The sequence below is a fragment of the Acipenser ruthenus genome, chromosome 4 (assembly GCF_902713425.1).
Source record: "Acipenser ruthenus chromosome 4, fAciRut3.2 maternal haplotype, whole genome shotgun sequence".
NCBI lineage: Eukaryota > Metazoa > Chordata > Actinopteri > Acipenseriformes > Acipenseridae > Acipenser > Acipenser ruthenus.
In genome coordinates, this window is record NC_081192.1 from 82,126,199 (window position 1) to 82,138,270 (window position 12,072).

The window sequence follows — 12,072 nt, forward strand, 5'->3', positions numbered from 1 at the left end:
ACTTAACTCAAGCTGACCATGTTCTATCTCTGGTTAATCAGCCTGTAGGGGTTTAAGTAACCTTTCCTCCTGGAGCGGAATCAAGGTTTTCCCAGCCATACTTTAAACTAATCAACTATCAATTTTAACGCCAGATTAACTCAACCATCACAAAAGAACATGCCGTTGTCATTGCATATGTTGGAGTCCTATAGGAGCAGACTGAATAATTTAATTTCCCCACTTCCTGTTTTTCAAATTTAAAATCTAACCAGTGCAGAAAATAAACATTTTGCAACTACAAACACTGCTCTTAACTTTCCCTGGAAATGTCTCTTTCATCCACCAGGGGAGCGAATATAAACATACTCCCACACTAACCACAGGGATCCTGCGCAAGTCCTTTGAGAAAGCATCCTACAGGTTGCAGACTGTTCCAACTGCAGAATACAGCTTTCGATCAGTCCAGATCTCCTTGTTTCTTCCTTTCTACTTATGTTTGCCTTCTGCTGGTAGCTGCAGTACCTGCAGTATACTTCTGATTTTGCATAGTTAAATGAATGACCGTTTTCAAACCAGATTCATGAAAATCAGAGTCCTACAATACAAATACACTGTTCCTCTTTTAACACTGTGCTACAGCAGATGAACTGAAAAGCCCCCATACCAGTGAAAAAAACGTGTACCGGTATGCTATTTGTATTACCCATGATGACAATCTGTACATGTTACTTTATTTCCTTTCATTGAGATGCACCTCTTTCCAAGAGTGTCCAGGATGGATTGCAGTACATTTTTTAAAACTACAAAAGGTCAAAAGTCTCATAACACAACTACACAGGTAGGTAGTACTTACACGATAGCTCTAAGTATAAGACCAAGTTTGATTTAAAACCTGCTGACTAGGTAAGTCTGCTTTACTGTATCAGACAGACCTTTCTTAATTCTAAGATGCTCAAAAATCCAAAGAAATATGTTCCATGCTGGTCTCACATTGAAGTTTTACAGAGCAGCAGTAATATGTATTGTTGTGAAGGATACTTGCCCAAAGAGCCCTTTATCTTCCATTTGTTGAATAGGACTAAATAGGTCTTGTTTTAATATCCGTCCCAAAAAACAAATGGCAGTGGTTCATTGATTGAGCAGTTTAAATAAATTCGACCTCATAAGCCAGCATGTTAGAAAGAGTACTTTTGAATAGCCTTACCCTTATACAAGTTTACCATGGTATTTTGCACTTTTGCCATGCTTTTTCCATTGTAACACCATATATTAACCATAATTTATCCTGCTTTACCATGTTTATTAATATGCTTTACCAGACCTCACTGTTCTTTACATTGCTTTCCTATGCTTCACCATGCTTTCACTATGCTTTATTATGCTTTGCCATGCTTTTACTATGGTAAACTTTTATAAGGGTATAGACCAATGAAATACAAGTTGGCTGTATGTAAAGACAGGTAGAAGACATTTTTCAAATGGGTTGGGTTTACCATGTGTTTTTTTTGAGGCAGGATATAATTATAGTGATGCACAGACATACTCTCCACTCTGTCCGGTTTGGCAGATGGGCCAAAAAACAGTGTTGGTAACCCTATACAAAGCAGCCCACAAAAGAAGCTTTAAACAGAGTTTCTGTTCTGTAACTTTAAACTGCTATGAGTTGCATTTTGTTGTTGCAGTGGGTTCTCTGTAAGAAAGGTTACCCTGACAAGTCTAAATCTGTGAGGAAATGTTGCATGTTCCCTTATCCTAACTCTTATATCTTGCATTCATCACAGGATCACACTTTACACAGCCTGGGGCAGCAGCAGTGCAATCACACTGGCAGTGAAAGATTTAATATCTACATAAGAGAGATTGTAAGATTTTACCTGAAAAATCTGCTTCAGGGAAAACAAGGCCCTCCTCAGCTCCCGTCCATTGGAGTTGTAGAGTTTTTCTGCAGAGAAGGAAGCAAAACAAAATCAGTGACTTTCCAATAATGGCCTCAAAGGTTGCATGACGTCCAGTGGGGAAGAAAGTAAAGCAGGGTTAGGTATACAAGGACTTTATCACATTTGACTCAGACCTTCTTTTTTTGCCAGATGATATTTCTAGTACTTATTAAGCTGTCAGCTATGTGTTTTTAAAGGTGGGCTGTTCCAGACTGTTGTTTTCTGTAATTACTGTATTACTTTGTTCTTTAACCCTTTCATTTGTGTCCACAATTCTAGGAATCACAACCCCATAATAAGCTTTGACTGCCAAGGAATTGACCCACAAACATGAATTATTTGGACGGCTTCATTGCCCCATGCTGTTATTTTAAGTCACATGCCCCATTATTTATTTATTTATTTATTTATTTTACTATGAGTGCCTTTGTAAGCAGTGAGAAGAATATTCTGTATAAAACAGGCGATGCTACGTTCAGTACGATTCTTTTGTTACATCGCATAGCACAGCCTCACATCAGCTGTGACAGAAAGACACTGTGACACTTACTGTTTTTTTTTTCTGCACACTCTTTCCTGCCCCTCTATTACCAGTGGAAGTCAGGAAGCAATAGGCGCAGAGCACAAACAAACTAGATGCTGATAAAAGCCCAGTGTATTAATACAAAAAAAAGGTAACGTCAGAAATGGAATGTAGACATATTAAGGAACCTGAAATAGAACTGTAAGCTTTATCTAATGGGTATTTAACCTAAAGACTGTGATAACCTGAATAAGATATATCACAGCTGCACGTAGTGCCTGTGACGCAGTCAAACCCATCCCCCAAGGGCATAAAAGACCGCTGCCACAAACACTGTCATCATTTTTCCTTCAAGACTGCTGCAACCATGGACGCAGCGGCCTTAAAGGTTAATGGTTACATTTCTATTTCAGGGAACCACAGCTATGTACGAAATGTAACTATTACCTAATGGGTATGAATACCAAAGCCGTCACAAGGCAATATTGCAGACCAACTGGAATCCTACAAGGCAAGTAGCTAGGGCTAAAAAATGTAGGGAGAAACTCACCTTTATGTCTATTTGTAAGGGTTTACCTTGAGGCCACCCATAATACTAGTTAAAAAAAAAACAGGGTTTTGTGGATCCACGACCTAAGTCTGTAGAACCTAGTAAAGGTTCTACCACTGCATTGCAAATGTCATTGACAGATGCATGCTGGAATAAATCCAACAAACTTGCCATATCATTGAAGGAATGAGCAGTGAGCAGTGGAGGGGGCAAGTTGGCCAGCTTATAGGCAGTTCTGCATGAGTCTGTTATCCATTTGGACAGCCTCTGCCTAGACAGGGCTTGATCATGGTACTTTGTTCCAGAGCAGACAACACATGGTCTGGACTGCCTCCAACTTTCTGTCCTGTCAACATAGCACGGCAAGGCCCACACTGGGCAGAGTGTATGGAGCTGCAGCTCCTTGTCAGACTGGAAGGAGGTGGAAAGAAGCCTCCAAATCCACAGACTGGTTGACATGGAATGCCAAGATAGTGTTCGGCAAAAGGAAGGATCGGTACAGAGTGTAACCCTTGTCCTGGCCTCTGTAAAAATTAAACAGGTTCTCACTAACGAGAAACCCTGCATCTCGCTCACCCGCATTGCGAAGGTGATAGCAAGCAGACAGTCGCTTGAGCGATAATATTTTAGCTCAACTGAATGCATATGCTTAAATGAAGACATCAAGAGTGCATTAAGCACCACGTTTAACCTCCATTGAGGACTAATATCCTTCATAGGCGGCCGAAGCCACCTATCCACTTTCAAAATGTTTTGCCCTGCCAGAAAGCTGAGCCCCTGGGGGGACTGAATCAATTTTGATATGGCAAGCTGAAATAGCTGCCAAATAGACCTTTAATGTAGAGGGGGATTTCCCCTAATTAAACAGTTCCTGCAAAAATTGGCGTATAACTGCCATGAGACAGGTCGTGGGGTCAAAGCCTTTAGGCAAACACCACATGTGAAAAACTGACCACTTATACTGGGAATGCGTGGACGCCACTATGGTATTGTGCTGGCATTTGACAGACCCAGATGGCTCAATGCCGCCGTTCAGGGCCCAGACCCCGAGCTACAGGCTTGATGGGTCGGATGACATAAGGTCCCCCCGTGCCTGACTGAGCAGATCACGGCACTTGGGTAGTCTCCACGGCTGGCCAGTTAGGAGCTGCATCAGGGTTTAAACTAGTTCTCTGGGCCAATAAGGGGCTACTAGGAGCACCTTGGCCCAGTGCCTGATTTTCTCCACACAAGACGAGCGGTGGGAAGGCATATAACAGTTGCCTTGACTTTCCATAGAAATGTTTTTGCCGCGCCCTCAGTATATACCACAATGCTTTGCGCGCAGTGAGACGGAAGTCTCCATTGAAAATCAGCAGAGTCGAGTATCTTGTTAAATAGAATATCTTTTGAAAACCCATTTCTAATAAACTGCAATATTATTGGCTGAAGCAGTTTTCAGTGAGGCTGGATTTTCATTGGTTAAGATATTAGTGTGTCCTCCCATTGGCTAGAAAGGTTGCAGTGTTTTCGGCACAGTGCGAAATTGACAGTTGGAAGTTTGTCTGTTTTTTGGGAAGTTTGGAGGGTAGTTCATCTGGTTGATTGGAAATTTGCGGGTCAAGTGCCGAGCAAACGCTTCACACTAAAGTCTGTACAGCCTTTCATATTAATTAATTGACAAATGAATTAATGACTTATTAGATGAATTAACAAATAAGTTTATGAATTACTGTATGAATTGACAAATTTATGGATGAATTGCTGGACAAATGGACCAATTCATGAATTGACAAACAAATTGACAAATTAATGGCTGGATAGTTTTGGCACAAATGGCACTCCATATGTACTGACCACAGTGAGAGTAGGTTCTCGTGTACTCAGAGCAAAGCTTTCAGGCCACGCGATGGAGACTGAGCGACCTGATGCCGCCTTTGTGGTTGACATAAGCCACCACTGTTGCGTTGTCTACAGTGACAAGCACATGCTCCACTCAAACCCTCTGCAAGAATGCTACAAGGCCAGTTAAACTGCCAGCAGTTCCAAACCATTATGTGGAGTGCTATTAAACACAGTGCCCCAGCCTTGGCTGGACGTGTTTGTGGTGATTGACTCCCTTTTTGGTGACACTGCCCAATGCTATACTGAGGCGCAGATGGGCAGGCTGTTTGCACCAAGAGAGTGCCCTTAGCCAGTGAAGTACACCATCAATGGACAGCCACAGTTCAATGTGGGCTGAAAAAGCCCTGCTATTGAACCAGGCTTGCACAGGGTTCATGCGCAGGAGACCCAAAAGTAGGGTCTGAGACGCTGCTGCCCAAGCCCAGAAGTTCATTACCATGAGCGCTCTGTTGAGCTGAATAGCTCTGAACAGGCATCTATTCTCTGCACACTGCCTTCCGACAGAGTGGACACCATGGACCCAGAGTCCAAGCACACTCTTAGATAGGAGGCTGTCTGAGAAGGTGTGAGCTGGCTCGTTGTATGACTCACCGTAAGCCCCAATCATAGAAGGTGGCCAATGAACAGTTACGTGTGAGAGTATGTCTGAGCTGGAGACTGGGCACAATGTAACAGTCGTCCAAATAATAGAGTAAACTGATACCTTTGAGTCTCAATGGGACCAACATAGCTTCTCTGCACCTCGAAAAGGCATGGGGAGCTAGACAGGGTTTGACATTAACCATGGCCCGGTGGCCCGGGGCCGGTAGAGATCATAGTTTGGCCGGTAGTTATGAAGCACCACAGGCCCGACTGGTCCGGTTACATTTAACTAGTATAATATATACATAGTGCACATGGCTTCCGCTTCATGAATCCAGGAAAATGGGCCAGTGTGCCAAAAAGCTGAAAATTAATTTGCAAACCATTTCTTAAAAACATAACTATGAACTTATCCTAACTTTCTCGCCGCACGTCATATTTGTTGTACAGTCGGAATCTGAGACTGTGTACCGAAGTGCTGTGTTGGTACTCGTTCCCGTGACATGGCAAATCTTTTACAAATCGGGTTTTCTACAACTAAGCAACCAATAAGCCAAAAGGAAAGCGTTCAAATCAATAAATAAAAAAAAAATAATAATTATGGAACAAAAAATGAGCATTTACAGTGGAGGCTTCATCATGACGTGAAAAAAAGTAACGTTCTGCCTTGTTTGGAGACAGTTTCCCAGACTTGCAGATAAAACAGCAGCTTTATTTGTTGTGAATTCAACATTTCGTTTACATCATATCCTGTCTCACAGTAAGATGTCCCGATGGATACCCAGACACGCGATCGAATTGTCTAACTTTTTGATTTGGGATCCGATGTGTTCAGGTCAAAAATGCCTCTTTCCAGGACTCGTTGGTATTACTCAGCATGATTGGCGCTGACTTGGGAGAGGCCACACAAGCGAGAGCGCTCTGAGAAGGATTGTTATTATTTTGTATTATGAATATTGTTTTAATAGTGTTTATTATTAGGATTAGGGATGGGAATTTCGAATAGTTTCCTATCTGAATACACAGTGTGCAACATTTTTGTGTATCCGATTACCCAAACTCTGGTCCCTTACGCTCCCAAGAATAAAAGGCAAATGCGTGTGTACAAGCAGACACCGTAACAGTGTAAGCCGGTAAAGTTTAGCCGTGTTCACAAAGTGTACAAACAATGTCCAAGATGAGATTTCTTCGTTCAATACCCTATTTCCTTAGGCACACGTTTTTCCTTCTGTTTACTGAATTAAAATACAGAACTCAAAGAGCAGCAATGTCACAGGGCGTATCTCTTCCAATTAAAGCAACAGTAGCATAATATTGCGCAAACCACCAAATAATATTTTTTGCTGTAGTGTATTCAGAATAAAATAACACATATCATATAGCAACCTAAACATTCTACATCTGTTTAATTCTAACAAATAATATTTATAAAATAATCTTAATAGTGTAAATATTGTAACCTGGCCAAAACAATAGAAAATACATTTCAACATTACAATAGTTTAACATTAGTAATTACAACTAGCCATCAAGTACTGACATCAGATGAATCTAAGTCAAGTTACCTTGTTTATTCAATAACCTGTAAATAATTCAAAACAAGAATACATGGTTGTACTTTTAATGGTCAGTGCAAATGTTGACGTTACTACATCCATTCACAGAAAGTCAACAATAGATGTTTTATATTGAACTGCAGTCCAGAGTTAAAGAACTTCTTTACAACTCCAAGTATCTTGCCTTTTCTTATTAGTCACTGCGTTGTTCAGCTTAACATTTATTATTATTATTTATTTCTAAGTAGACGTATGTCTTTATATTCATCATGACGTTGAATTACCTTTCTAATTTCGATGTTACCCAAGTTTGGATTACTTCTTTTAGCACTTGCTATATACATTATTTTATTTCAGTTCGCCGGTGACATGCTGCCAGAAGCTGTTTCACGACTGGCTCGTGTAATCGTGTAATCGTGTATTTGACTACACTGACCCACGGATCCCTAATTAGGATTATAATAATTCAGTTTTAGCATTGCTGTGACCATATGGTAACAGCTTGGTTGCAGGTTTGCTTGTGAAAAAATTAGTATCATTTGTACACATACATTTCAAATCATGAATACAGTATTTTCATTTTCCGACAAGCACACAAATGTGTGCATGTTAAATGGCTGAAGTAACATACATTGAAAGGCTTCGTTTAGCCATTTTCTTTTGAGACATGGGCTATCTTTGGTTACTATACACAGTTAGAAAAATACTGAAAATAAAAACCATCATGAAAAAATATATAAATATATTGGGCCAGATAAAATTGCATCGGGGCTAGTAAAAACACTAGCTCAGTGGCCCAAGGGGCCTGTAGTTAAAAATCCAAACGTAGAGCCCTGCTAGAGAGAGGCCAAACGGCAAGACTTGAACTTGCACGCTGTTCTCTGAAAAGCGAACCGCAGGTACTTAAGTGTGGCAGTTTTTATGGGGACATGGAAATAGGCGTCTTTGAGGTTCACCGTGGTGAGCCAGTTGCGTGGCCTGATTGACTGTAACAGCTGTTGCATTGTCAACATTTTTAACCTCCTTCGGCTCAGATACAGGCCGCCATCCAGCTTGGGCACTAGTACGTACCTGGAGTAGAACCCTTCCTCCAACCGGAGGAGGTTTATCATGCGAATAGCCAATTTTTGCAGCAGAGCTGCTACCTCCTGAGACACCACAGCGGCGTCCTGTGGGTCCGTGACTGATGTTGCTGTCACGGCCCCAAAGGGAGGGGGGCCTTGCTTGAACTGCAGTGAGTAGCCGGTCTAAATGGAAGTAAGTACTGGTGCACTGACACCAATACTCTAGATGGCTCCCTGAGAAGGGGCCCTGGACCTGTGGCACCAAATCCCTAGGGTCGGACGGCAGTCTGGCTCAGGGATAAAAACCAAGGCATTAAGCAATTGCATGCAATGTACAGTAAGAATGTACAGTTGCTGCCTCAGCTGCTAAAGATAGCAACAGGACTGTCAACAAGGCCTGCTTGGTACCAGACTGGGATGTAAACACCAGTCGGTAGTGGGCCGGAACCAGACGGAACGGAGCAAACTTGTCCCCATCAGGCACATGTCCCCCGGTACCAAACCGTCCATTTTACACTGGAAACACAGATTACTGGCTATTTTTAAGGATCTCCTGGTAGTGATTTGTATGATGTACTCATTAAAAGAGGACTCTAAGGGCCAAAAGCAAACTGTTAAACTAGCAAGAAAAAACTAGGCTGTATGTATGAGCTCTTAAATGAAATTTAATGTATTTATTAAACTTTTATATACCTTTTCAGGTTGCCTCAAAGTACATCTACAAAAAATAAAAGAAGAAGAAATACCCACAGCATGAGCTGTCCCTCACATAAGACATTTGTTTCTGCAAATGGCATCTCTGACATGTATTTCGGTTTGATGAAATTAGGGCAAGTTTAGTTCAGCCAATCATAGGCCAGCACTTATTTAAAAGTAGGTCATGGTACAAGTGACAAGAAAGCAAATTGGGAAGTATTGCCTTTTTCAGTGAAAGTTGGAAAACGGCAGAGTCTGGAGGTATAGTATGTCATTCTATCATTATGCCAGCACTTGCTTCTGTCCTAGAAACAGAGATTGGCAGGCAGCGGTGCACGTAATAAATGCACAGGCAGCTGTCCTGACCTATCTCCCACAGTAGGTGTCACTATTGGGCTGTGGTGCTTGACTTCTCCCATACAGTATTACAAGCTGGTACAGCACAGCTGAGATTTTGAATATGGACCCCCAGCTGAAATATGAAAAGGCTACAATAAAAAAATAAAGGTACTGCAGTGAAAGTAAATGTTTAAGGTATGTCTGTAACAAATCGCAAGGCCTGTCTCACATCACAAAGTGTTAAATACTGACAATTTCAGTAAGTTATTTTCTTTTTCTAAAAAATAATCTAACATCTTTACTCCTGTACAGTGAAGCCCCTCACTCCCGCTGCTCAGCAAAGGAGAGAGCTCTTTACTCTGACAGAGCCCATGCCTCAGCCCTCTTTCCCTATCTGACTGTGCTGCATGGTACTGCTAGGGCCTAAGATAAACACTCCAGGGGAACACACCACAGAGAAGCTGGTTTATTTTGTTAAAACGTGGTAGTTATGTTATGCTTAACATTTTTTCCTGGCAAGGGAGGGAGAAAGGTTGGCTAATGGGATGGATTTACACCTTGAACTCTGAAGGCTGTATGTCAATTGCATTCCTGTGTCATCCAGCCTGTACCAGCTCAACTATTATTGTTCTAAATTTCTATTTTTGTTCGCTTATATGATACATATAACTACATTATGTATATTCCTTTCTATGTTAAAAAAAAATCATTGGGTGGAGGTAGGGGGTCTAAGAATCTCGGTCAAATGGCAGGGCTGCACTACTTCTTTAACCCAAATATCAAGAGTAATTTAATCGCCCTCAGAAGAATGAAAAACACACTACTTGAGTTTTTTTAACGCTTAACCATCTGAGCTATTTTTTTCTTCTTTATCCTACAAGTTCCCAGGACATACTTAATGACCTCAGCTTTAGCTAAATCAGCTGTGGCATTGTTGCCATTAAAGGCCAGAATGAGAATCAAATATGCATGGACCTGCTTAACAGTGCATACGTCCCAGGATAGTAAAACCGAGCCAAAGCAAAGAGAAGTATGGAAAAACGTGGTTTTGAAACCCACTATGGTAAATTATGGTGAGTATTACAGTTAACTCAGTACAAACTCATACAAGCCAGTCAAAGAATACAGTATAACCATGCCATGGGAAACTTATTTTAGGTATGTTCTAGTCTTAGCACAGCTACTCTTGTCGAAGAACTGCATAGACAGCACATCACAGAGACAAATGTTGTGTAAGCTCACATGCGTACCTCAAAAGAGAGCTAAAAACTGTCAACCAACTCTCACCAATACTTGGAGCAACAGCTGTAGATCCCATTACCTAACCACACGAAAAGACTAGTAGCCAGCACAGTGTCTCAGTTTACTACATCACTGTGCCTCAGTTGAATGAACCTAAGCTACTGATGTGCATTTGTTTAACATGCTCCCTTTTAACATTGTGTTGATTTAAATTCATTTCCAATAATATTTTTGCATAGCACCTAGTGCCTCCAGTGACCAAACATTGTAACTGCAGTTCCTTTGGTTGAGATTAGATCTCTGTTTGGCACAAAATGTCACCCAGAGACCAAATGCTGTATTGCTGTATTAAGCTTGTGGAATTAAAAGCTGGCAGCTTAAAATAAATATATAATTTTAATAATTATTGTCCTAAAACCACCGGTGAGTTTAATCTTGTTTTTAGTAGAACTCACTATGTAAATGTGTTATTCAGTAGGAGTAACAATATGAATAATAGGAACGATTCCTAATCCACTGTATGCAAATTGCTGTGTTTTACAATGTATTGCATTTCCTTTTTGTGTTGCTTGCACTCCACGGCCCTCCAGTGAATTAGGTGCTCTGTCAGGTTTAGTTACTCTGCGAGAATTTTCTAAATAAAACAGAAGTTTCTCACATACAGCAATATGTGCACCTGTAATTTAGAGCTATGGTCATTAACAGTAATGGCCAATGATTTAGAACTGGGCAAAGTGATGATGAAAAACATTATCCATTCATTATTTTGAAAGAAAGCCTTGAAAATGACACTTTTGTCCATAAAGGTTCTTTAGTTTTTCAGAAGACTGGTGAACTGTCACAAACCTTAACACACTGGTAAATGTTTCTCCCAGGAGGTGTTCACAAGACTCATCCCAGTGGCTGGAGCGCTCTCCTCCTACTCCTCTTCTTCCTCCACACTGACAGCACAAAACCCCTGTGAGCTGGGGCTGCATGTATCTGCCAAAAACTCTTAATTTGTCCAGGTGCTACATTGATCTAACATCGAGTGCCAATATTTATATTTCTCCTGTCAAAGATTGTCAAAGCAAGTAGCGTCTAGTCAGCCAAAGGTCAGTCATGCTGTCACAGACACCTTGCAATCTTATAGCTTTCAACTCTCCTTTTCTTTTCATAGCCTACTACCAGAACACATTAACATTCCATAGACCTGGGATTATAGCAGCCAACAGCATTAGCGTAATGATTTATTTTTCTGCCAAATTTTTGTTAATTCAGGACGTGTTTTGTAATCATTAGTATGGAGAACTGTGCTGCTGATGGGGTGAGAGCAGGAGTGTTTCCCAGGTCATGTACTGTACAGTACAGGTAGCAACACTTCTTCCCTGTCTAACCTATATTTTCAATGCCTTGTTGCTATACGTAGACCTGTGAGCCCTGAATTCATAACAGTGTGTATTATTAAACATGGCATGATGCAGAGCAATAATAAATGATTTGCAAAACACCAAGAGAAGCCCTCTCAGATCTCAAATGATACCAAACTCATTATAAGTTGAAATAAAAAAAAAACATCTTCCCTTTTCAACTTTATGGGCTGGAGACAAAAAGGAAAAAAAAAAGGAAACACAAAGTGTGCCCTTAGAGACCACAAAATTGACTAAGCCAAGCCCCTTGTATATATACAGGTAGTGGACAAAAAAAAGGAAACACCTGGGTAAATGAGGGACACCAA

General features: G+C 41.0%; 1 protein-coding gene across 8 annotated transcripts in view; it reads right to left on the reverse strand.

Annotated features, from left to right (window-relative positions):
* The window catches only part of LOC117400336 (FH1/FH2 domain-containing protein 3-like), a 284,731-nt gene that overhangs the window by 132,584 nt on the left and 140,075 nt on the right, over positions 1 to 12,072 (reverse strand). For all 8 annotated transcript variants that reach the window (XM_059022942.1, XM_059022941.1, XM_059022940.1 and 5 more), the window contains exon 4: positions 1,857 to 1,924. In XM_059022942.1, coding sequence (XP_058878925.1) covers positions 1,857 to 1,924 — 68 coding nt within the window. The remainder of the gene's footprint in view (positions 1 to 1,856; positions 1,925 to 12,072) is intronic.